The sequence below is a fragment of the Rhipicephalus microplus genome, chromosome 1, assembly GCF_043290135.1.
Source record: "Rhipicephalus microplus isolate Deutch F79 chromosome 1, USDA_Rmic, whole genome shotgun sequence".
NCBI classification, from domain to species: Eukaryota; Metazoa; Arthropoda; class Arachnida; order Ixodida; family Ixodidae; genus Rhipicephalus; species Rhipicephalus microplus.
Genome location: NC_134700.1, coordinates 5,711,534 through 5,737,404, shown reverse-complemented (window position 1 = coordinate 5,737,404; position 25,871 = coordinate 5,711,534). Strand labels below are relative to the sequence as shown.

Genomic DNA, 25,871 nt, shown 5'->3' with positions numbered 1-25,871 from the left:
AGGCCGTTGGTCTGTGGGTGGTACGCTGTCGTTCGGCGGTGGTTTGTCTGGCTGTATGTCAAGATCGCTTGAGTTAGGTCAGCAGTAAATGCCGTTCCTCTGTCGGTGATAAGGACCTCCGGGGCGCCGTGACGTAGGACGATATTTTCGACTAAGAACTTAGCTACTTCGGATGCACTGCCTTTGGGAAGGGCTTTTGTCTCGGCGTAGCGGGTGAGGTAGTCGGTAGCTACCACGATCCATTTGTTTCCGAAAGCCGACGTTGGGAACGGCCCCACTAGGTCCATACCAATCTGCTCGAAAGGTCGGCGAGTTGGTTCAATTGGCTGCAAAAGTCCCGCCGGCCTTGTCGGTGGTGTCTTGCGTCATTGACAGTCCCGGCAAGTCCTCACATAATGAGTGACGTAGGTGGTAAGACGTGGCCAATAATACTGTTCTTGTATACACCGAGGTGCCCTGCTGTCGGATCGTCGTGCAGGGCCTGCAGGAGTTCTGGTTGTAGAGCTGAAGGCACCACAAGGAGGTACCTGGCTCGAAGCAGTGAAAAGTTTTTCTTTTGGAGAAGACCGATTTGCAGGAAGAACGACGCAAGTGCGCGCTTGAATACCTTCAGGACTTTGGCGGTCCTGCCTTCGAGGTATTCTATTAGGGCCTTAAGTTCCGGGTCGGCCTGCTGTCGTTCAGCGAAGTCGTCTGTAGTTATCGTTTCCAAGAAGTAGTTGTCATCCGGGTCGTCGGGTAGCGGTTGGTCGACAGGCGCACGAGAGAGACAGTCGGCGTCGGAGTGTTTTTTGCCGGACTTGTAAATGACAGTAATGTCATATTCTTGAAGTCTCAGGCTCCATCGTGCGAGGTCGCTAGCCAACACAAGGCGTGGTGGTCACTCACAACTTTGAAGGGCCTGCCGTAGAGGTAGGGGCGAAATTTCGACGTAGCCCAGATGATGGCGAGACGCTCCTTTTCTGTGGTGGAATAATTGGCTTCTGCTTTGGATGGCGATCGGCTGGCGTAACTAATAACCCTTTCAAGTCCGTCGGCCCTCTGCACAAGAACGGCGCCAAGACCTACGCTGCTTGTGTGAGTGTGTATTTCTGTCTCGGCGAATTCATCGAAATGAGCAAGCAACAGAGGTGTCTGGAGGCGATGTTTAAGCTCCTGGAAAGCGTGTTCCTGCGGCGTTTCCCACTTGAACTCCATGTCGGCCTTGGTAAGGTTAGTGAGAGGATCGGCGATGCGTGCGAAGTTTTTCACGAACCGCCTATAATAGGCGCACAGGCCCAGAAATCGTCGCACCGCCATCTTGTCACTGGGCGGCGGGAAGTCGGCGATGGCGGCGGTTTTCCGTGGATCGGGACTATGCGAGGCTGCCTCTGCAAATTGGGTGAACCAGAAAGAAAAAGCTATTCCGTGAAGATAAAGTGAGAGGGGGGGGGGGGGGGTGGAGTGGGTTTACACGTTTTGCTCAGTTGTGGTTGTCCGAAAAGAAGCATAATTTCTGACAAGTCCACTTGTTGAAGTGCCGGCTTCAGCCTCCGGGTCACGATTTTCTCATTGCAAGCTTTTGTCTTCCCCCCCCCCCCCCCCCCCCCTGCCTTTCTCTTGGAGTCAAGATGGATAAGTAACGATATACATGTCTATTGAAGTTCCCAGGGATTGCTAGTCGGAAATGAGTGACGCTGTCTCGACCGCTGCCCTGAAGGTCACGGTATTGAGCCACCCCTAGCCAAAATCTCGTATAGAAAAACTAATAGCCTATTGGATTATTGAACGTATTGGTCTACTGGTATCCTATGGGTGTATAGGTGGCATTCTGGTCTATTAGACCTGTATTTGTCTATTGATGTATTTGTCTATTGGTGCTTTATTAGCCTATTGCGTATTGATCTATTGGTATATTGGTCCTTTATATGTTCATTGGCATTCTATTTGTCTATTAGTGCGGTATTTGTGTATTGGAAATCTATTGCGGCCTATTCTTTAGTTGAGAACTCTTAGCTTTGGAAACAAAATATAGGGCATTTGGGGACTGCAACATAGCAGCGTGTGATGTTTAGGACGGTTCGAGCACTTCCACTACTGTGCAGCGGCGCAGGAAACGGACAGGGAGACGTGTTCAAACGTTTATATACAAAAGAAAATAGATGAAAAGTTGGTGATGTGGGCGCCGTCGGGACGACCACCACGGCACATGAGGAAGAAGAGTCCCATGGTCTCACGACTCTCGAGCAGCGGTGGCGTCGTCTAGGAGATGTTTGGACCAGCGCGACTACGGACCTCGTTTCCGAGCTCTTGATCACCGCCCTGGCGTAGCGGTTCCACGTGCCGGTTCTGGCCAGCATAGCACCATCTGTGCCGTGCTGAAATGCTGCTCGCCACAGCTGCGGTGTGGCAGCTCAGTCAGCGGCGTTCCTTGCCTTCCTAGGGCACCGCCAGGTACCCTCGGGTGCACAGCTCATGAGCTCGTGCCCCACGTCAGAGTCTGGCGTGTCGCTCGGTACGGCTCGGCACCGCTCAGCGATCAAACGTTTTTCGAAGACGACGTTGCGCGTCTGCTCTTGCCGTTTTTTTTTTTGTATGTGAATAGAGCCTTGCTGGTGTAGAGAGGAAGAAGAATATGTGCCGCAGTGGGAACGATGACCATCGGAGGCTGGGTCGTACCTTGCTGGATGGTTTCTTCAGCCATGTCTGGGATGGCAGGTAGTTTCCTGTTGCGGAGTTCCAGGTTGAGTTACCCCGCACCTCCACCACTCTGGAACGGTGTTTATTGGCGCAAGTAGTACTTGCACAGCATGTCCATTGATGCGGAAACCGGGCGGCAGGAACCGACGCAGGAAACACAACGCTCGGGGCCACAGCTCGCGCTCGGCTCCTCTTGATAAAGGCGTGACCCACTGCGGCACATATTCTTCTTCCTCTCTACAATGGTAACGTCGAAAGGAAGCCTTGTGTCCTGTTCTTTGCACGTTGCGACACTGGTGGAGGTGCTGGGCTTTCTACGACTGATGCTCGGGACTCCTCCGCTGTCCGGCACTTCAAGTCCGACACTGGAACCCATTCCTTCAGTGGATACTCCTGTCCACCGCTACAGTCGCCGACAGCGAGGCCTTAGTCCTGAGGTAATTCCCCTGGAACTTTCTCAGCAAAGCATTCCGCCTGGAGAAAACTGCAGGTGCTTCCCAGCTGACTTTTGAGCAGCCTCAGATTCCGGAGACATTCTATGGTGAGGCGTATGAAGACGTCGAGGACTGGTTAGCCTAGTATGAGCGAGTCGCTAGGGCAAACCGCTGTACCACCGAGCTAAAGCTTTCAGGCGCCTACTTTGCTTTAGCAGACAGCGCTCGTACATGGTACGAGAACCACGAGGCAACGCTGTCTTCATGGGATGAATTTCGGCAGAAAATTGTCAGCACCTTCGCAAACAACGACCGCCGTGATTTTGCTCAGCAACTCATTGAGTCTCGGGTCCAGAAACCGAATGAGAGTGTCGATGTTCGCGGAGGACATGACGCACCTATTTGGACGGGCTGACCCTGATATGCCTGAAGCCAAGAAACTCCGTCATTTGATGCAAGGCGTCAAAGAACAGCTTTTTGCCGGACTTCTCCGCAATCCACCGACGACCGTTGCTGAATTCGTCAAAGAGGCTACAGCTATCGAGCGCGCACTGCAGCAACGGTGTCGCTATTACGACCGACCAAACAGTGCCTCAATCAGCATCTCTGCTCTGACGGCCGGCCATGACGGTTCTCTGCGTGAGCTTATTCGCGAGGTTGTTCGTGAAAAGGTCCGCAGCTTCCTTGTGACTCCGGTTCGAGCACTTGTCTTCCCCCTCCTGTCTCCCCCCTCCAAGAGCAGATGGCTTCAGTTGGAGAAGTTGTGCGGCAGGAAATCAGGCAAGCATTTTTGCAGCCTGAATCACTGTCAGCCCAGCGATCTATTAACTATGCGGCAGCCACCCGTCGTCTATCACCAGTGCCCCACAACTCGTCTGCACTGGCTCATTCTTACAACACGCCGACGGCACCAGTCTACAGCCCACCACCGCCGCCACCACCACGAACGACGACGACTCCGCAATATAACGCACCTACTGAAACTCCGTTTTACCCGCCTTTCTACCCTCCGGCGACACCTGCAACTTAGTCGCCGAGGGTGCCTACCAGTCAACCATTCGTTCGCAAGACGGATCTGTGGCGCACCGTCGACCCCCGTCCACTGTGTTTCAATTGCGGAGAAGCTGGACATGTTTACCGCGCCTGTCCATATCGTGAACAAAGATACCCGACTTATGCGCCGAGTTTTTCACGGCCTCATTTGGACACCCGACGGGACAGCGCGCACCCGCAAGGGCAGCCATCCGGTTTGTATCGTCGATCCCGCTCTCCGTCACCCTCGCCGAGCTCTTCGCCCGTGGAAACTAATAGCTGTGACCTTTGGAGAGAAGGTTGCTATTCGAGATGCTGCAATACCTCCAGTACCAGTACGATACAACGAACGATGCAACGCTGCCGACCCCACAAGAAATTGTAAGCGCTGGCCTAGCTGTTTACATAGACGGACGCCCTGTGACAGCGCTAGTAGACACTGGTGCAGATTTCTCTATCATGAGCAGAAAGCTTGCCGATTGGCATTAAAAAGTTAAAAACGTCTTGGACGGGGCCTAACATAAGAACCGCGGGGGCCAACTGATGATGCCGACTGGAAAGTGCACTGCACTGCCAGAATTAGTATCGGTGATTCAGTTTTCGTTGCCATGTTCGTGATTTTGTCCGAGTGCTGCAAAGACCTGATGTTGGGGATAGACTTCCTTTGTGAATACGGCGCTGTCATAGACATTCCAGACAGGTAAGTTATATTTTTGATGGCTCCGGATCAAGTTTCAGATATGAAATGTAACGACCAGCAGCGTAAACATCTGCGCGTCTTCGAAGATCACGTGACCCTTCCACCCCGTTCAAGTGCTCTCGTAGCTGTTACATGCGACCACCCAGGCAACTTCGACCACATCGCTGAACAAATTCCAGCATTGCTATTCAGCCATGGCCTATCTGTTGCAAGAGCCGTCGTAAGCCTCAATTGCGGACACACGCACGTTCTGGTTACGAACTTCAGTACTGAGCGACGACATCTTGCAAGAGGTATGGCAGTGGCGTACGTCGAGGTGCCCATTGAGGGTGCAGGCTGCTTAACTGTGGAGAAAGCCGATGTCACCGGGTGAGCCCCTTTATTCATCGACGTTGGCCCAAGTTTACTGCCCCCACAGAAGCAAAGCCTTCTGAAGCTTATTAATGAGTTTCAGGACTGTTTTTCTTCGACGTCCAGAGTTCGCCAAACGCCGTTGACGAAACATTGCATAATTACGGATGAAACGGCCAGACCCATATGGCAGAACCCATACCGCGTAGCTCCATGGGAACGTGAGGCAATAGAAAGTCAGGTGCGAAAGATGCTTTAGGATGACGTTATTCAGCCGTCAAAAAGTCCTTGGGCATCACCGGTAGTATTCACGTAATCATAATATCCACAAGAGGGTTAATGTCCACATCTAAAAAGGAAACAGGGTCACGCCAATCATTGCACATAATATTAAAATCACCGGTGAGTATCACCCTGTTGTTCGAAAACTGAGCCATATGATCGCACAGTTTGGAAATGTATTCAGGGGAAGCCGATGGAGGCCTATACACAGCACACACGATAAAGACATGGCCCCAGCAGTTTACTCTGAGGAACAAACTTTCATGACCATCGTTTTGGTTTATAACAACACTTGTCAATGGATGCCGTAAAACAATGGCTACGCCGCCGCCCCTACTTGGCCGATCACAACGGAAAATGCTCTAGTTCGGCGGTATTAAAACGGAATCACAAACGTTGTCATTTAACCAGGTTTCCGTGATTACTGTTATGTGTGGATCATGTTCAACAAGCAACAGTTCAAGTTCGCCAATTTTATTTACAAGGCTCCGAGCATTAAAATTTAGTATCCTTATATCCGAGCATTAAAATTTAGTATCCTTTTCACTAACATACGAAGTGTAGTCCGTAACCACGATTCTATTTCTTGTGCTGCTGACACTACTGCCGCTGACATTATTGTATTAACTGAGACTTGGTTGAACGAATCTGTACGGAACAGTGAAATTTTTTTCTGCTCAAAAGTGCTACAATATTTTCCGATGCGATCGCTCCTCAGAGCGTGGCGGTGGTGTCTTAGTTGATGTTAACCACAATTTTGAATGCTCACAAGTCAATGTCACTACAAATCTTGAGTTCACTTGCGTCCAAATATCTGTTAACTTCACGAAGTTTCTACTCTGTGTATGTTATCGTCCGCCGTCTACGCCACTAGGCTTTTGTAATGATCTTCACGACACTCTTAACACCATTCACACAAAGTTTTCTAATCAGCAGATATTTCTTTTCGGTGACTTCAATTTTCCCGATGTTTACTGGCAGTCACCCGCTATCTCAAGTGAAGAAACATGCGAATCATCAAATTTTGTGGCACTCTGTTCAACGTTTTCTTTGACTCAAGTTATCACTGAGCCAACAAGAATAACTGATTCCACGTCTAACACACTTGACCTATTGTTAACAACAGCTCCCGATCTTGTCACCGACACCAGCTATTTACCGAAAATTAGCGATCACTCCGTAATACACGTAATGTTGAATGTCCCAACTCGTTTGTCCCATAATAACCCTAAGGTTATTTACGATTACGGAAAGGCTAACTTTTCGGCCATTAATGATGGGCTGAAGACTTTTCTGGATGAGTTTCTTGTTGGTTTCGACGAGAGATCGGTCTCTGAAAACTGGCACCTGTTTAAAAGTACAATTCGCAATTTAATTAAACATCATATTCCCCTAAAGGTCATTACCACTAACCGTCAGTTTCCATGGTTCAGCCATGCATTAAAACCCCTTGCTGACAAAAAAGGCATTTCTTCATCAGAGCAAAGCGGTCTCGAAAATCGGAGCACTGGTCAGCACTTAAGGATGTCGTATGTACATATAAGAAAGCTTTAAAGCAAGCAAAACATAAGTTTATGAAAGTTACATTACCTGAACTTCTTTCCGCAAACCCTAAAAAATTCTGGAGTCTGATTAAGGATACAGATGATTCGACAATTTCTCTTGTTGATTTGCAGTCAAACCGAATTAGCAACGCTGATTGCGCCGCCGCTCTGAATGACACGTTTGCAAAAGCATTTTCCAGTTGTACTAACTCGTCACTCCCTACCTGTCACACTCATTATGATTTCCCCATGGACCCTGTTCATTTTGATTTTGATGGCATTGTACGCATTATTGAGAGCCTAAAATTATCTTCTAGTTGTGGTTCCAATGACATTAATACAAAAGTGCTCAAAAACACCTCGGTTTATTCTGCTATAATATTGTCCTAAATATTTAATCTGTCTCTTCAGTCAAGGGAGATTCCAGATGACTGGAAAATAGGTAAAGTGATTCCACTCCATAAATCTGGTGACAAACATTCTGCTTCGAACTATCGCCCCATTTCGTTAACGAGTATTTCTTGTAAAATATTTGAACAAGTCATCGTTAATAATAATAAACTTCAAACTTCAAACTTCCCACTTGGCAAAATTTCTTGAATCATTCTCATTTTTTTCACTTGAGCAACATGGCTTTAGAAAATTATTTTCGTGTGAAGCGCAGTTGGTAGCCTTCACAAACAACCTTCATTTTGTACTTGATAATGGTTCCGCAGCTGATTGCATATTCATAGACTTTTGTGAGTCATTCGATAAAGTTCCCCACAGCCTGCTTCTTCACAAACTAAGCCAACTGAATATCGACCCTAACGTTCTTAAGTGGATTAGATGTTTTCTAACAGATCGCTCTCAATTTGTTCATGTTAATGGTTTTAACTCTTCGACTCTACCTGTCACTTCAGGCGTCCCACAAGGCTCAGTTTTAGGTCCACTGCTTTTTCTTATATATATTAATGACCTGCCTAGCAATCCGACTTCTTCTGTGAAACTTTTTGCCGATGACTGTGTTATTTACCGCGAAATAAAAAATGCTACTGACGTTTCTTTGCTTCAACAGGACCTTGACGCTATCAATAATTGGTGCTCGACTTGGCATATGACACTAATAAATGTAAAGTAATGCGGTTCTCACGCCAACGTAAATTAAACCCTTCCTCTTACAGTATAAGTAGCTCCCTATTGCTACCAGTGTCGTCCTATAAATACCTCGGGGTTATTTTAACAGCAGACCTGAGTTGGAATATGCATGTCTCCTCTATTATCTTAAGTGCTAACCGGACACTTGGTTTTATTCGGCGACATTTTTCTCTAGCCCCCGCTTCTGTTAAACTGTTATTGTACAAGTCACTTGTTCGATCTAAACTCGAATATGCGTCTTCAGTATGGTATCCATGCAATAATTCACTAATAAATGCACTTGAAGCAACCCAAAACAGAGCATCGCGTTTCATCCTTCACGATTACGGCCGTTTATCAAGCGTAACGCAAATGAAAGCAACTCTATCTCTTGAACCACTCACACTGCGCAGGAAGATATCGCGCATGTGCCTTTTCTTTAAAATCTATAAATTGAACGCCACCCCTAAAACTGCTCTTATCTTACCCCCTGCTCATGTTTCATTGCGCATAGATCATTCTTGCAAAGTTGGTATCCCGAAATGTCGCACTGTATCATATTCAAATTCGTTTATTCCTAGAACTACATCAGAGTGGAATCGCTTGCCACCATCCCTAGTGCTTACTAACAATATTGACCAGTTTAGGAAAAAAGTGTCTGATTACTTCACTTCTGTGTAGCTTGAACTTCACAGTGTTTATTTACCTTATAATGTGTCATATGCATGCAGTTGTCAATGTTAGTTTTGTTATCTTTTCATGCTAGAGGCAATACCTGTGTAGATTTGTGTTAAACTTTTGTATACTTGTACGCACCGCTGGATACTTGTTTGTTCAGTGCTTTTGTATATTTGCTCATATGTGTGCAATATTTGTACAATTCGTACACCTTTCAACATCCTGATTCTGTACCACTCCCCTCAACAATGCCCTCTGGGCCATGAGGGTACCTGAAATAAATAAATAAATAAATAAATAAATATTTTGCCTCTGCACCCGTTGTACGTCAACGAAAGGCGTCCCGCTGCTTTGGAAGTGCTACACATTCATTTCTGGTATCATCCTATACAAAGATGGTGTCATCAATTTTCAACTTATCATGCAAAAGAGATACGCACTTCTTATTCACTCAGTCAACTTTGGCGCTATCCCAAAGAATCTTGCGCACGCGCAGTGTTTCATGACTGTAGTCATTTTGAATGAAAATGTTTGTCTCTTTAAGTGTGTTTGTATTTTGAATGACAGCCGGCTTTTCATTAAAATCTTGAAAATAGGCTATTACTGGGCGTCGGCCGGCACGGCGGCCAAGGCAGTGAATACGGGCTATAGACTCACATTTAACTCCAAGTTTTTTCTCAAAAATGTCTCCAACACTTTTTCTTAATGATGCCTTGTTTTCTCCGCTATTTTCCAAAATGCCATAAACGATTATGTTTGACCTTCGACTGCGATCTTCAAGGTCAACAAGTTTTCTGCTTTGCAAGGCCACTAAATTTTGAAAGGATAATGACGACGATTGAAGCGCTGTAATTAGTGGCAAGCTTTTTTTTATTCTTTCATAAGTTGCTCTAGTGATTTTAAACATGAGTCAAGATCACGAATGAGCTGTACACACTCGCTAAACCTATTTTTCATTTGAGTAACCTCTGCGTGAATATCGGCCTGTCCTTTCAGTACATTCTGTAAAATATCAGCTGTGGAGGGACCCGGGTTGCTTTCAACATCGCCCCAAATCAAAATTGCAAGAGCTACGTAACAGTCATAGGCAATACTCAAACAAGCGCCTGGGCACGGCAAAACCAATAAAAACAACTCATCTCCACTCATAATTGTAGAGAATGAACAACTAACCTGCACAGCGAGAACAAACTCCTTCGTTAGCGGCATGGTCGCAGCCGCTTCGCCGTGCCCACTGGTGTAGTAGTTCTGTGGTAGTGCTTTTATACTGTCCATGGTGCATGACATCACTGACATGCGCAGATCCTGAAGAGGGGTGTCCAACATGCCTGGCGTGAATGTTGATCTTGACTGCGGCCGTGTGTCTGAGCTTGCGTTGGTCGCACTGGGTCCAAGGCACACGTTGCAGGAAGTTGGTACGCCGGCGATCGCTAACAGGAAAACCTGCACTGCGAGAACAAACTTCTTGGTTAGCGGCATGGTTGCAGCCGTTTCGCCGTGCCCACTTAGTTCAGTGAGCATGAATGTAAATTATTGATGGGAGAGCCGTGCAGTGTTTTTGTTGGCAATAAGCTTAGTTTTTTCCCTAGCCCCAAACTTTACGATTATAATTGAACAAAGACATTACATATTTTAGTCTTTTTGAATTATCATTAGAACAATGTGCTAGTAAATAACGTGCATTTATGCCAGTGTGGGTATGCTAACAGCCCACAAAATGTTCAAAAGTGTTGTACTGTAGAGTGGAAAAACTACTGAACAAATAAAGCGGCCAAACACCTTTAACGGGGACGCACTTTGATGGCTGGCAAATAAACAAATTAGAAACACAAGAAAAGCAACTTATACTGACTAACAAATATAAAAAGCAGTTCTCTTACCTATCAAAAGCAGGGTATGCGCTCGGAAGAAATCACCTTGGTGGGCATCATGCCGGCACCGGCACCATTCATTGCTGGTTAAGTTCGAGACGCAGCTTTTGGGACTGTAACTACTTTGATGTTCATGACCAATCCAGCATCGTCGTCGTGATTCCATATGTGCCAATTTAACTTTGAAATATGTTTAAATATATACAAACACCGAGCCCGAACACGCCGCCTGACACACTTGGCCGACAATAGCTGCGGCTGCGGCTGGCTGTAGTCGGCTCGCTTGCACACTTGCTGGCTTGAGCACTCGTGCTGGGGTGATGCCACAAAAACAAGAATTTGTTTTCTCACTTTTTATTGCAATATTTTTCTCTCGTCAAATATATTGAGCTGCAAATACATTAAAAAATTATGAAAAACATAGCAAACTGAAATGTTAGTGGCAGAAATAAAAATAGAATGAAAAAAATACAGCACCTTCTTGTGACGTTATAATCTTTTTATTATTTCGTCAAGCCTGTATCCACTGTGGCATCTTTCAAATGTTATACCTTTCCCATTTTAATTTGTACTGAGGTCTGAATGATAATTTCTATGTAACTATCTCATGCATCGGCGACATCAATTTTTCTGACCGCAGGGGGTTCGTGTAATGCAGGAGGCACACGCACGAACTTGTGATCCACGGCAGCGAACGTGAACATCGATGTTCACTTTTCAAGTTCTCGAAGAGCTCGCCTATGTACTAACACAGGGGCGACGGAAAGATACACGAACCGCGCCGTTCGCATTTGTCTTCACCGTGCACTTAGCTTGGTCATGCTAGTTTCGATATTATGCACCATAAATGGCCCGTCTTTTTATTACCACAAATGCTACAAGTGTAAGTAACGCGACGAGCGCAGGGGGGAGACATACTGTTCGCGTTTTTTTTTTTCTATTCAAATAACTGCACTGGCCCACTGGCTGAAATGGACGATGGGCATTATGAGTATACACATTCAAGCAGGCCGTGGCAATTTCTACCGTACACTTCGACTTCGGTTATTTTGTTAAAAGTTGATTTTCGTACCCTGTTTGCACTTTGAAGGAAAGCAGTACGCTGCTGCTTCTGCACAAACATTGTGACCCCCTGCTAAAAAATTACCTTTAGTGACATTCTTTTATTAACTCTATGATAAATTTCCCTTCTGTGAACACTTACTTTGTGGGCTTATATAGCCTACAAACATTATAATCATAATCATGAGTGCAGAATGAAATTACTCAAGTTCACAAAACTTTCTTTTGATTGAATTTACCAATAAGTGAAATACATATATGAATAGCCTTTTAATACTACACATATAACCTCAAAATTTCTTGATTCTAGTAGAAATTCACACCAGCTAGTTTTATAAATGACATATAGCTACTGTTTATTGATTCTACAGGCAACAAATACGTCTCACCTATTACAACCTATGAGCACCAATACGCACCAATAGTTGTCGCCTATAGGTACCAATACATATTTATTGGTCTGATAGGGGACAAATCGCTGTCTCCTATTAAACTCAAATGGCACCAATACGTGTCTAGTGGTTCTATAGGTGACAAATAGCAACGACCTGCAGGCACCTTATTGGTCTTATCGGTTACAAATAGGTGCGGTCAATTGGTTTATATTGGTGTCAATAGATTTCTCATAAGACCAATGAAGTACCAATACAGCTCTTATAAAACCAATAAAATTTCTCTATTTCTCTACAGGACCAATACATTTCTCTATTGGCATTTTCGCTAGGGCCGGCTGGGGTGGCTGCATTTCTCTGGGCCCGTTTACATTCACGGGAATCCGATGTAGTTGAAATGTCAAGCATTTCTTTTAGTTGGACAACAACATAGTGCAATCAACTTTATTCCTCTTTTTGTTGGACGACATAGTGCAATCAACTTTATTTCTCTTTTTGTTTTGTCAGGGTGACGACCACCCCATCTGCCCTGTGATGCTGGGTGATGCACGTCTGGCAGCTGATTTTGCTGATGGCATGCTGGGTGAGTACGATTTCACAAATGGCTTTTGTAGGAGCACACATTTTACATTTTGCACTGTGAAGGCAAGTGTTCTTGCTTGTGTTTTCACAATCGTACATTGGGTGGAAGCCACACTTTGTTGAAAGAAGTACTATTGAAGCCAAGATAACTTGCGGGATAAACTTTTGTGGACACACATAATCTACAAGTTATCAATGGCTGTTATGGTCTAGAGCATATTTTTGGTCGATTTTAAAATGCATGTCCCTCAATTGGTGTGAAATTTCCCACCAACAATGACACCAACCTGTTTTGAATGAAAACTACCAGCAGCATCATGAGCATGCTCCGCATGAGCGCTCTCTACTGGCAGACAAGGAAAAAAGTGTGAAGGCCGAGTCCTTATCTCAGCAATGCATTTCAACATGAAAGTGTTTTATGCTGTGGTCTGCCAAGATGTCACTGAGATATTTCCATCACGGAAATGGTTTTAAAAAAATGCATACGAGGAGATGACAAAGAAAAAAAATGTACCAAAAGCAAGCGTCAGACTCGCGACCTTTTGGTCAGCGACAACAGATGCTGGGCACGTTATCCACAGCGCCATGGTCATGCACTTGAATGCTTCACAACGCGCCTTTTCTATCTAACATTGTCCTCTCTCAGTGTTTTTGGTAAAGTCAAAATGCACCATAACCATGACATTCACAGTTAGCTCTTTCAACACATTGTTTCTATGTGTCCATGCCATTTGGCACGTTTCTAATAGGAGAAGTCGAATTTCGTTGATGCTTTACCACACTGTCTAGTGGAAGTTCTAGCCCAAGCGTTGCTCATAGCATCTGTCCATTCGATAAATAGCTCTGCGACGCGCTTGCTTCGCCTGGTTGGAAGTCCGCATACACACACCCTGAAAAGTCACGGCTGGCCTACAAGGGAGACACAATGCATGGTGTGTTCCCTCTAGTCCGGCAGTAGTGTTTAATAAATCTAAAAATGCTGTGAATAGGCAACCTTATCCTAAGCTCGACATTCATTCAGTGATGCTGTTGTGGCTGTTATGTGACTTTCTTTGATTCTGCTCTCGCTGTTGATTACTGCAACTACAACAAGCACCTATGGCCACAAAAGCTTGTTTATTTATAATGATGGACGCTACAGTAGAATTCGGTTTTACGACTTTCTCGGGACTGTGCAAAACCGTCGTAACATGCGGGCATCGTAAAATCCAAACATGAAAATTTACGCCCACAAAGAAACGTTTTAGCATGCGGATTAGCAAGAAACTTTAACGTCAACTATCAACAAGCTCTACAGGGAAAAGTGAGAGGAATACTGCCGCGCAGGTACTAGTTAGGATTCATTGAAACGAACCTGAGTGTGCCGTAATCTGCTGGCGCCATTCCCAAGATCTATAGCGAAACATGGCACACACTTTTAAAAAATCTGTAAGCTTCTTCTGTACTTTCTTTGAGCCCATCCGCAAAAGCTTCCCCTCAAGATTGGAAATGACTAAAAGCATGTCCTTCATAGCATTTGCATGCGCTGTGTGCTTTAATGCTGCGCATCGCTGTTGGCGCGGGCGAGCCAGCACCGCCCCCTCCCTCAGTCGCTGCTGCCTTTCGGAGTGCCGCCGTTTGTATGCACTATGTGCCTTGGCGCCGTGTACAGAAGAAAGAAGGCGCCGCGGGTCACCATCTGTGTAGACGGATCGGTGCCGCCTTTTTCCCAGTCGCCGCTGTCTTGGAGTGCGTTGTGTGTTTGATGGTTTTGTGTTTGAGAAAGCGCACGCATCTTCGATATTGGGTAAGCCATATTGTACCGGGAGGTAACGTGCTCGAGAAGATGCCCATGGAGCTGCGTTCGCAGGTTGTGGATACACGACTGCGAGTTCAGTCCGTTATGCGCATTGTTGAAAACGCCTGTGACACTTCCTTTTCATTCGTCATTTGGTCCTCTCGCTTCGCGTGGATCGTTGTCTAACGCGGGTTCGGCGTAAAATAGCGTCGGATAATTGAGACTTTTGATGCATTGGGTCTATGAGGCTTTCGCCGGAATGGGACGAATCCGTCGTTAAATGCGAGTCGTTGGAAACCGGGGGACGTAAAACCGGGATTCTAGTGTAGTTGCATCATTGTGTGTGCATGAATCCACATTATATGATGCTATAGCTGCCAAACACATCATGCAAGTTGTCTTTTATTGGTGTAGTGTACGCATTCGACTGCTTCTGTAAAGCCACACATAACTTCCTTGTTATACGGACTGCTATAATGGAGGAATTAATCATGTTTTTTTGGGGAGGTCACACATATTTACATCATTCCTGAGGGGTTTATGACAATACCCGGGAAGCCTTCGTTGAAAGGAGTTATCAGTGCAATGCTCATGTGCAAGAAGACAACTGGTTGGTAGGTGGACGAGAGTTGAGCCATGCCTTGGCGGCGGGCGGGAGTTGAGCCTCGCTCAACTCTTGCCTGCCGCCAAGGCTTACTTTTGCCAGGGGTCACTGCCGGCGCTACCCCATGATGGTGATGACGATATGGTGCTCAACGCGAATGGTGCAACGCCACCTATCGCCTAGCGGTCGTCACCCGAAATGCGGCTTTGGAGTGAGACACTAGCGCCACACGGCGCAAACAACTTCACAGGGGGTGTCAGCACCCCCACATTTCCCCAACCTTAAATCAAACCAAATCCCGAAAACAAAAAGATAAGCTACACAAGCTTCAAAAAAAAAATGACATCACATGTCCATAATTTCCTTGCACCACGACACCGCCGCCAGTCGACACTGCTGCACTGTTTGGCTCGACTTCGCCTCAGTACCGGCCCTGCAACATCAACATTGCCGTCGGCGCGACGAACCATCGCTAGCGCCGACACGTCTTCCAGTTGCGACCAGCACTCACAAGGGCGCCGGACTGCAGGCAGTTGCGCAGGTCCCAGGCGTCTCCATCACCCGACCTCACGACCGCATTCCTGGCCAGCGACGCTGACGATGTGCAGAAGACAGCCGGACGTGGGTGACATCCCTCCTGCTGAATACATTCGGGCTTTTCGGCCACGTGGTACGATGGGCAGTACTGCTAGCTAATACAATAGCGGCGGCCGAGACGCCCATCAAAATAAAGGTCACTTTTCCTAACTCCTGCATCGCAAGATAAAAAAAAAAGTGAGGGAAGCAGAGCGCAACACATCAAGGCCACGATCCACTTAGTTGTGCCACGTGCGACAGGCGGCTGCGCAGAGCCTTAGGCCTAATGAGTCACTCGACAACAACCGGCATCCACCCAGCACCCAGCCTAGGCGCAGAAGAGGCAGCCGCAAGAGGCATCCACTCTTTAAGGTGGCCCTATCGCTCGCCGCACACAGCTGCTTACCGAGCGATCGGCCTCCACCGTCCTGGGCGGTGTCATGACGCCCTGGCGTCGAACTGCAATACAAGTCAGCAACGACGCTAGGCTACCTGAGCCTAAAGAGATAGAAGAAGCTATTTACAGTAAATCGAACCACCCCGAGGCTTCCGTACTCACTCGCTTCGGGCCTGGCCTACAAACCACGTGCTCTAGGCCTTGCTCACCCCAAGATGCAGACCGCATGGCTCTCGTCCGAATTCAACAACGGTTTTGAAAACTAACACCAACAAAAAAGAACAACACTTGCGAGCAAAAAATAAAAATGAAAACTCAACCTGCCGACAAATTCAAACACGTCACAAATACCGATCTCCTCGCTCTCAACGAAGCACACTACCAACGCTAGCAAAGAAGTCCCCCTAGGCCTACTCTACCCTGGCTCTAACAAAAGCTTGTACCGAACCGCAAAAATTGTCGTCCGATACTCCAAGAGCTCCACGTTGGGCAGCCAGTGTGGGGTCTCGAATTGGCGGGTCGCACCACCACACTCATGGAGTGAACGAACACTGACACTGTCGGTACAAACCAAGAGCAATACAAATACACACATTTACTTGACTACTTTTGAACGACGATATCGTCTGCCGAATTGATACATCAATTGTAATTAACACGCTACCATACAAAAAACATAACACAGTAACACACCTGCAACGTTTTGTTCTGCATCATGGCGCTCCACGTCAACTTTTGAGCGACCGAGGCCGCGTCTTTCTCGCGGATGTTATTCAAGAACTTCTTGCAGAATGCCATGTGATTCACGGCTGTACTACCGCATATCCCCCACAAACAAATGGCTTGACCGAGCGTTTCAACCTCACCCTTGGCGACATGCTTTCTATTTATGTCGCCTCCGAACACACCAACTGGGATCTTATCCTTCCCTACGTAACGTACGCTTACAACACGGCACCTCAAGCGACGACAGGCTTTTCTTCCCTTTTTTACTTTATGGTCGAGAACCATCATCTCCAATCGACACCATTCTCCCCTACCGACCCGACTCATCCGAAGACACACCAGTTTCCGAAGCCGCGCGGTATGCGGAAGAATGTCGGCAATTAGCTCGCATCCTTACAACACAAGAACAAGGGCTACAGAAATTTCGTCACGACGATGGACGGTCCAACTACCAATTTTCGCCCAACTCTGTTGTTTAGCTGTGGGTGCCCCCCAGTGCTGCTCCTGGTACCTCTACAAAGTTTGTCAGCAGGTACCATGGACCTTATCGCGTCATAGAACAAACTTCCGCTGTTAACTACCTCATCGAACCCCTCACGGCCACTGTGGACCTGCGTCGCCGAGGCCGCGAAATCGTACATGTGGATCGCCTCAAACCATATCACGAACCACTTGTCCTCACGACACCTTAGAACACTTGGCACCATCTTTAGCGAGGGGGAAATATGTAATGATGAATGTAGTGGGTCATGCAAATTTCGGCAAACATCGTGAACTTACTTACAGCGCAACACCAGAAAAAATACAGGACAGGGAAGGAGTAAAAGAGAAAGAAAAAATGGTAAACACATTGTCAGTGCTAAGCACGAGACGCTCGGCCCCCCCGGACTGTCGCTGATTTCGCTAGCTAGGCCTACGCTCCTACCCGGTCTCGAATATCAGTTTTGACTGTCTTAGTTCTTTATTATACACCAAACACACAATAACATACCCAAGGCGGCGTCTTGGACGCTCGACCCTTCGGCGCGCAGGCCCACGGTGCCACGCGCCGAGGACCCACGCTAGAGACAACCATTCGCGGCAGCCGCCATGCGCTGAAGAGACTCGCTCAACTCTCGCCCGCCGCCAAGGCTTACTTCCGCCAGGGGTCACTGCCGGCGCTACCCCATGATGATGATGATGACGATATGGTGCGCAACGCTAATACACCACCTATCGCCTGGTATCGTCACCCGAAATTCGGCTTTGAGGCAAGACACGAGTGCCACATGGCGCAAACAACTTTACAGATAGTATCAGCACCCCCACAAATGTTAACGGCGTCGTCACGATCATCGTGCGAGGTTGCCGCGAAGTTGGCAAAGTGTGTCGTAGCGCACGCTTTTGGGCACTCCTCGGGATCACAGCAGCTACCACTGTTGCGGTTAAACGATAAAAGATAGCCACAAAACTCTTTTATGGCATGCGTGGGGAGCTCGGGGACAGCTTGCAGAAAATAGCGCTATGAACCACTGAAGACAAGTAAAGTGCAGCGAAAAAGCTATTTCCAAACAGTGTACGTGTATGTCAAGTGCGAAAGGCTAAGTGACCTGACTTCTTTTTTTCGCATTATGACATCTTTTGCTTTTCCCCAAAAAAGCTTTCATAAAATTTATCCTGCGTAATGAACTCACCCCCCAACTTTTTCAAGAAAAAAAGTGCGTTCATTACGCGAGTAAATACGGTAATGTCAGTTGAGTCACATAACGTGTATATAGAAATGTACAATTTATTTTGCCTTCCAGTCACCTTAGGCAGCTCAAGGAAGTGCACACATATAGTGCTCGACGTGTGCCTTTCTGTTTCAGGTTTCCTCGAAAGATAAACTCTTGAATACTCTTCTCGATGGGTTATTTTCGCCAAGAACAGCTACCTTAAAATCAGCCTATATGTTGTTAGTCTATTCTAAAACCTTCATTTGTGCGTGTGTGTGTGTGACACGTTTCGACTATAGCAACGGTTCTGTGCTGTGATCACAACAGAAAACAAGGCTATGTACTGAGGAGCTACGCCCCTAAAAAAAAAATGTGGGTGGTGGTGCTACCTTAAAATTTTTGCTTCAAATATCAGGACGTTGTAGATTTTGATGGCCTCCACTAAATCCTGCGTAGTCAGCAATAAGTAAAACTGACGTTTATTAATTGTCCTCTGTGGGTGCTGTAGGCTTGAATGAACACTAAAGGCAAATATTAAGTCGACGTTGATTGCTGAAGTAGCGGTCCAAAAACCTTGTAGTGCTACTTTTGTTCCAAGGAAATGCTTATTTTTAAGTAAATTCATGTTTTAGTGGTCTGCACAGCTTTTGTGCTTGTCAAGTCATTTGCCTGAAAACTGGCCTCCGTCCCCCGCCGCGGTGGTCTAGTGGCTAAGGCACTCGGCTGCTGACCCGCAGGTTGCGGGTTCAAATCCCGGCTGCGGCAGCTGCATTTCCGATGGAGGCGGAAATTTTGTAGGCCTGTGTGCTCAGATTTGGGTGCACGTTAAAGAACCCCAGGTGGTCGAAATTTCCGGAGCCCTCCACTACAGCGTCTCTCATAATCATATGGCGGTTTTGGGACGTTAAACCCCACATATCTATCTAAAACTGGCCTTCCGGCGTAGCAGTTGCCTTGCCCAGTGTTGCTCACCTTTACTACGTGGCAGCTGACACTATTTTATTTGAACATACTGTTAACGCTAATTTGTTTGTCATTACAGGGAGGATATTCATGAAATAACAATACACTCAAACCTCGTTATAACGAAGTTGAAGGCGAATCACAATTATTTCGTTATATCGATTATAAAAGTTTGTGGCAATGTATGCTCAGATGGTCGCACACCTATAAGCATGCAAAGAAGGAAACCGCCTCGCGGCTCGATGCACCGCTACGAGACCACGCGTGCGATAGAAAATAAAGACAGTTGAACCTCATTAATTCGAACTTCCGGTTAATTTGAACTCACGCTGAGGTCCCGTCAAAGCTATGTGTATTCCAATGGGCGAAAACGTCCTGTAATTCAAACGCGCAAGCACTTGTGACGGTTAGTTCGAACATACCAGGCTCCGAAAATGCTCTCAGCACCATGCTCAATTTTGCGGCGGCACCTCTCAACGCTACGCGCGAAGAAGGAAAAGAAGAAAAGAAAAGCAAAGACTGTGGCAGATTGTTTGCTTTCTCCCAAATGCTGATCTGCGACACGCCTGTGCCACGCTTCTCCCTTTTCAGTCTCTGCACGTAGAGACCCTTCTTCTTTCAAGGCCGCGCGCGGAGAGAGTGGAAAAAAAAAGAAAGCTGTCGCGGAGAGTCCTCCTTTCTCGGTGCAGAGGGTAGCAGCGGAGACGCAGTCGTTGCCATCGCCTTTTAGGTGCGGAGGGAAATCGCTATGCACCGCGGCACCGCTTCTCAGTCATGTGGCCCACTGAGGGCTTTCTCAATCCTCTCCGCTGGCTGTGTGAGGACAGCTCTCTCTTACCGCACGTGGTGTGTCTGTAAGGTCGGCGCGGTAGTTATGAAAGAGAAGCGCCAAACGAGCATCAAACTTTGCAGAAAACAATATACTTGACACACTAAGGTTTTTTTTTTATTAACTATTTCGTTATATCCATTTACCGGTCAATTTTACTTCGTTACAACGAGGTATTAAATGCATGGTTCTCAATGGAGCTGTCAAGGGGAATTTTATTTGCTTCGTTATAGCCATTATTTCATTATATTCCTTTACGTTATAACGATGTTTGAGTCTACATATATGAAGCACACTTATGTAGCATAAAATATCAATAAATTTGTGGCAAGATCAGGCCACAGGTAGCAGCACTGCCCTGCGGTAGTGTTAGAGTGTACTAGAATTGATGAGTAGCATGACCACGCCTCGTCACCTGATGCCTTCCACATTGACAGTTGTGGCGACGCTGCAAACACTGAGTGCTGAAGGCGCGCTGCGTCGCATGCAACGATTGCTGTGTGTGTCGACAGCACCCATTTATTACTGATGGGGCTATAATGTAACCACAGGGCGCAAAGCGGTAGCAGCGTTGGGACAGTAGCAGCAGGAGCTGGCCGGGTATACGGGCAGCGTCGTAGCAGTAACCAGGCAGTAGCAGTTCTAGCTCGCGCCTTGCGCCAACGCGTCGATGTGGCTGCAATAGGGGGCATTCCTCTTCACTACAATTCGTCCCCCGTCGAAAAAGGAGCCATCCTGGCGACTCGCAAAAAACAGAGTATGAGCGAATCGTAATATGGTTTTCAAACGCTGTACGTGAATGGTTTCACGACCCCAAAAGCACTGGTCTGTGGATGGCATAATAACTTTTACGATGTAGTTGACAGGTGAAGTCTGCGAGGCAACGCAGTAGGGTCTCTGGTATTTTGAAACAAGCTTCTAGCAAAGGCCAGAAGGTACAGCTAAAACCCAAAATCACACAAGGGTGTCTGTAACAAAGTTAGGACGTGGGTGGTCATCATCACGCGGACATTTTTGTCTCCATTGGTCAATGTTTGTGAACGACTGGGCGAGCTTACACCATTTCTCGGTGCGGCGGGCAGCTTCAGAGATGGCCATAGACTCGAAGGAATCGGGGTGGTAGGGCAGAATGGTATCTAGTGTGGTTGTGGAAGGGTCTCAGCCATATAAGAGGAGAAATGGCAAAAAACCCGTAGTCGCCTATGGAGCAGTGTTGTATACGTACATCACAAAAGGCTGAATGAGGTCCCAATCAGAGTGGTCTGAGGCAACATTCTTAGATATCATGTAACCAAGGGTGGAATTGAGTTTTCGTCAAGCATTTTGGGGATGGTAGGCAGAGGTAGTCCGGTGATTGATACGGCATTCGGCAAGGAGTGGGCTGATGACTTCGGAGGGCAACACACGTCCTCTGTCGCTGAGAAGTTCACGTGGTGTGCCGTGATGGAGAAGGAAGTTCTACAGGAGGAAACATGATACATTGCTTGCTGTGGCAGCAGGCAGAGCGGCTGTATATGCGTATCGCATCAAGTAGTCGACAGCGACAACGATCCTACTGTTTCCGAAAGCCATGAATGGAAGAGGACCATACAGATCAGTTCCAAGGCGGTCGAAAGGCCTAGCTAGGGATGGGATTGGCTGGATCGAACCAGACGCGTGCTGAGGGAGAGCTTTGCATCGTTGGCTCTGCAAGCATGACTGAATGTACTTGCGCACAAAGGTGTACATGCCTCGCCAATAAAACTGGGAGGAAAGCTGAGCATATGTTTTGAAGGTGCCCGCTTGTGTGCACACAGGGTCAGTGTGGAAAGCTGAACATAGCGTAGCACAAAGGTGGCGAGGTATGACCAGTAACCACTTTCAACCGTCAGACACGCAATTCCTGCGATAAAGAAGGCCATACCATACTAAAGCAAAAGGTGATACCATTCAAGTAGGAATGATTAGTTTGCTCTACACTTGATGTTTACCTTGGCATAATGCGACAAAGCTAAGCTAGGCTGAGAAAACTTCAATACTTGGCTTCATTAAGCTATACGATTATGTATATGTTTGGTTAGGCTAATTAACTGGTTTAAAAAGACCACATGAGCCTGGTGCTTGAACCGGCCTGCCATGCCACTATGTTAAAAAATGTCACATGAATTAATGGAGCACAAAAAGCGACACCCAGTTGTCGTTTGGCTGCGAGTGCCCTTACCTCGTCAGACCGAGCGACGTGAGAGACCACCTGACACTATGGGATACGCATGCGCATCACAGCAAGCGCCACATCGGCAGATGGTGTGTTGATGCATTTTGCCACGCAATCCTGCAGTCTGCACACTTTTGCTCACGCCTGAACATTATTAAACTCGTCAAGAACTTTGTGTTGAATATTTTTGTAGGTCTAACACACGTCTTATAAAGTAATAATCTGTCTATTTGAGTTGTTTTATTCAGGTGACATTACTTACGTGTAATCTGTTCATTTGAGTTGTTTTCTTGAAGTGACATCACAGCGCGATGCTGGAGCCAGGTTTGTATAGGCTCATTTAGCGACCCCCCCCCTTTTTTTTTCTCAATGCGTGCACCACTGCCTTATGAAACACGCGATGGACTGTGCTAAAGAGAAAAAATGCTGGTTGTCTTTCTTGAATCGTGCTGGTCACACCCATTACTTCGTGCTCCCTAATATTTGATACTGCTTCTAAGAAGCATTGATATTTTCTCATGAACCAAGGCTGCATTTGTTCTCTTCGCAGAGCAAGGCGTGTATGTGATTGGCTTCAGCTACCCAGTGGTACCCAAAGGTGTGTGACCCTTACATTGTCTTTCCTGGTTGGATTATTTGTTTGGTGGTGCTTATTGGTGCTCTATGAACTCCTTAATTTAGATGATGAAAGGTGCTTTGTTATGTTGGTTCTTAATTATTGCACATGTATGTCTGAATACTGCTTGTGTGAATGAGATTGATTGATATGTGGGGTTTAACGTCCCAAAACCGCCATATGATTATGAGAGACGCCGTAGTGGAGGGCTTTGGAGATTTCGACCACCTGGGGTTCTTTAACGTGCACCCAAATCTGAGCACACAGGCCTACAACATTTCCGCCTCCATCGGAAATGCAGCCGCCGCAACCGGGAATGAGATCAACCGTCACGACTAGAGGGATTTTTAGTCACTAAATAGTGTGTTTTAGATGCCAAATACAGGCAGGTAGAACACTGTTTTAGGCCCTCAAAATAAAAATTATAGGCACAATCAACTTCTACAAAAGTTGTTTTCTTGATTCCCAAAGCAACGACGTAGGTGACTCGTATCTACGGCAAGAAGCAAAAAAATGATGTTGTTTAAGACTGCAGAAAGGTACCAATGATTTAACATAGGCATGCATTTCCCACCTGATTTGCAGTATGTGGTCTTTCGTTTTATTGTCTAGCATTGTGCGTCAAGTCTCCACCATTCAATTAACGCTCTCCTGGGTCTTTTTTGTTTTGTTGTGGCTGGGAAGGGCAGCGCAGAAGCAAGTAACCAGACCACTGATACCCCAGAAGAGGGGAATGCTAGGTCTAATCACGTAGGACTAATTTCTTCCCTATCGGTGAACACCTTAAAGGGCCCCTCACTAGGTTTGGGAATTTCGAGCTGACAAGTATAATGGTGCACTGGGCTCTCTGGATCATTCCTATAGAGATTTGCAAAATTACATGTTGTGGAAGAACTCCCAATTTCTAATGAATGACTTGCCCTTCTCGCGGGCATGCACCCCAATATCTAAGGAGTGACGTGCAGCAAGGAACGCCGCTCCTTTACGTTGTAATTGGGGGGTTGACGTCGCATACCATACGCTTTTCGTCAGTACTTCGTTAAATGCTAGCTATATCTAGAAAAACAGATTAAAAATGTCCCGTCTCCTGATTATAGTATCCTGCACTTTGAACGGTACTATCACACCACTCCTTCATACAAAGAACTTGGTTTGAAATCCATACTTGTTCTTTGTAACTCATGAAAAGGAGTAAATCATGAAAAGAAGTCAAATATCACAAGACAAACCTGAGATCGCAATTTTTAGGTGTCTTAGAGACGTAAAGAAAAGTTGAAACTTTAAACGCAGCTTTCTCAATACTGTTTTTTTTTTGACATTATGCTCAGCCCCTCTACATGGTTCAATGAAGAAATAATTTATTTCTCGTAAAGTATTCGTGGTATCGCTTCAAAATTTTTATGGAAGCACTGTGAGGTTATTCTTAGTGTCTGTGCCAATTTTCATCAATATCTAACGAGAAACAAAAAAGTTCATTGAAAAAAGCCTGTCGAAAACTTTGACAGGCTTTTTCTCACAAGTGTGTTTTGGACATTGTGCATTGCTCGTGGAAAGAGTAGCACGAGAATGACTGGACCGATTTTGATTCTGTTTTTTTCCCCTGAATCCCTGAACACTGCTTGTGGGTACAGCACTCTTCAATTTCTGTTTTGTGGCCCTGTTATTTTTCTAGACGATGATTTGTCCGTGCCATTGTTTCTGACAATGTGTGTCGGCAGCCATGATGATCTCTAAAAAAAAAAAGAGAACTTATTGAAAAATTCCAAGAGTGTCATACCCTGTAGCTTTCTTTTGAGTAAAGATCAACACCATTCGCAACTTCCTGGCATGTTTTGTTACAGCGCTAGGCTTTCCACGAGCAGACCATGTAAGTGGACCATGTAGCATTATGTAACTTGAGAACTACTGAAGGTATCATGATGAAACTACATATTTCCCTATTCGAGACACTTATGAGTATGCATGCCAAATTTCATTGCTGTAGGTCAACAAATAAAACAGCTTTTTTTCAATGCCACCTCCCTCCTTAATTCAAACTCATGCTGAATCTGCTATCTCTCAAATGCTCAAATGTTTGCTCTCTCTTAAATGCCGATCTGTAGAAGGCGGTCACCACAATCTTGGCCATAGACGTCACTTTTATTTCTTATTCATCTTTAGTTCTATCTCCTCCTTCCCCTGCAGACGCTGAGACGTGCTTCCACTTAGCGGTGCAGAAATAGCGTCTTCTGTACTCTTCATGCTCCTCCTCCAATCGCTCGCAGCATGTCAGCTTCGTCTTCGTTGAACATTATAGTGTTCCGAAATATTGATGTTGTCTTTTTTTACAGGAATAACGGTTTCACACTACGCTCGAACACAAAATTTGGGCTTGAATAGCGCTCATATAGGCAATTGTTTGGAAAATAAGCATTTGTTGGCACTTACAGGCATTTAGGCACGAACACCCAAAATAGGCACTTATAGGCACTAAAAAAACACCATTAAAGCCCTTCTTAACCTCTAATTCATGCTCATATATGAAAATGGCACAATAGGAGCGCAAGGAAAAAAATAGGCACATGCCTATAATCTGGCCTTTAATCATGACAATCAGCATGGAACTAGGGGAAGATAATGATAATATATATCATAACACGGTAGGAAAACACTGCCATCCCCCTACAACTTTGCTGCAGACGGGCTGACAAGGACAGGTTTACTGTATTTCTGAAATTAATGCCCTGGCAGTTTTATTGGAGTTAAGCTGCCTTATTTGCAACACCTATTGAC

The 25,871-nt window shown here is 46.2% G+C and overlaps 2 protein-coding genes across 16 annotated transcripts in view; one reads left to right on the top strand and one right to left on the bottom strand.

Annotated features, from left to right (window-relative positions):
• LOC119178211 (uncharacterized) overlaps positions 1-10,964 on the bottom strand; it is a 241,075-nt gene extending 230,111 nt beyond the window's left edge. For 4 of the 8 annotated variants that reach the window (XM_075891052.1, XM_075890556.1, XM_075891248.1 and 1 more), the window contains exons 1-2: positions 10,697-10,963; positions 9,990-10,264 (exon numbers count right to left, since the gene is read on the bottom strand). In XM_075891052.1, coding sequence (XP_075747167.1) covers positions 9,990-10,264; positions 10,697-10,853 — 432 coding nt within the window. In that variant the 5' untranslated portion in view covers positions 10,854-10,963. Of the gene's footprint in view, positions 1-9,989; positions 10,265-10,696 lie in introns of all 8 variants that reach the window. The other 4 variants (XM_075891492.1, XM_037429403.2, XM_075891398.1 and 1 more) reach the window with 3 other exon arrangements.
• Gcat (Glycine C-acetyltransferase) overlaps positions 1-25,871 on the top strand; it is a 367,236-nt gene that overhangs the window by 166,686 nt on the left and 174,679 nt on the right. For 7 of the 8 annotated variants that reach the window (XR_012893994.1, XR_012893933.1, XM_075887558.1 and 4 more), the window contains 2 exons: positions 12,649-12,724; positions 23,034-23,081. Coding sequence is in view for 6 of the 8 variants with exons in the window: in XM_075887558.1 (XP_075743673.1) it covers positions 12,649-12,724; positions 23,034-23,081 (124 nt within the window). In the remaining 2 variants the exon portion in view is untranslated. The remainder of the gene's footprint in view (positions 1-12,648; positions 12,725-23,033; positions 23,082-25,871) is intronic. The other variant, XM_075888329.1, reaches the window with a different exon arrangement.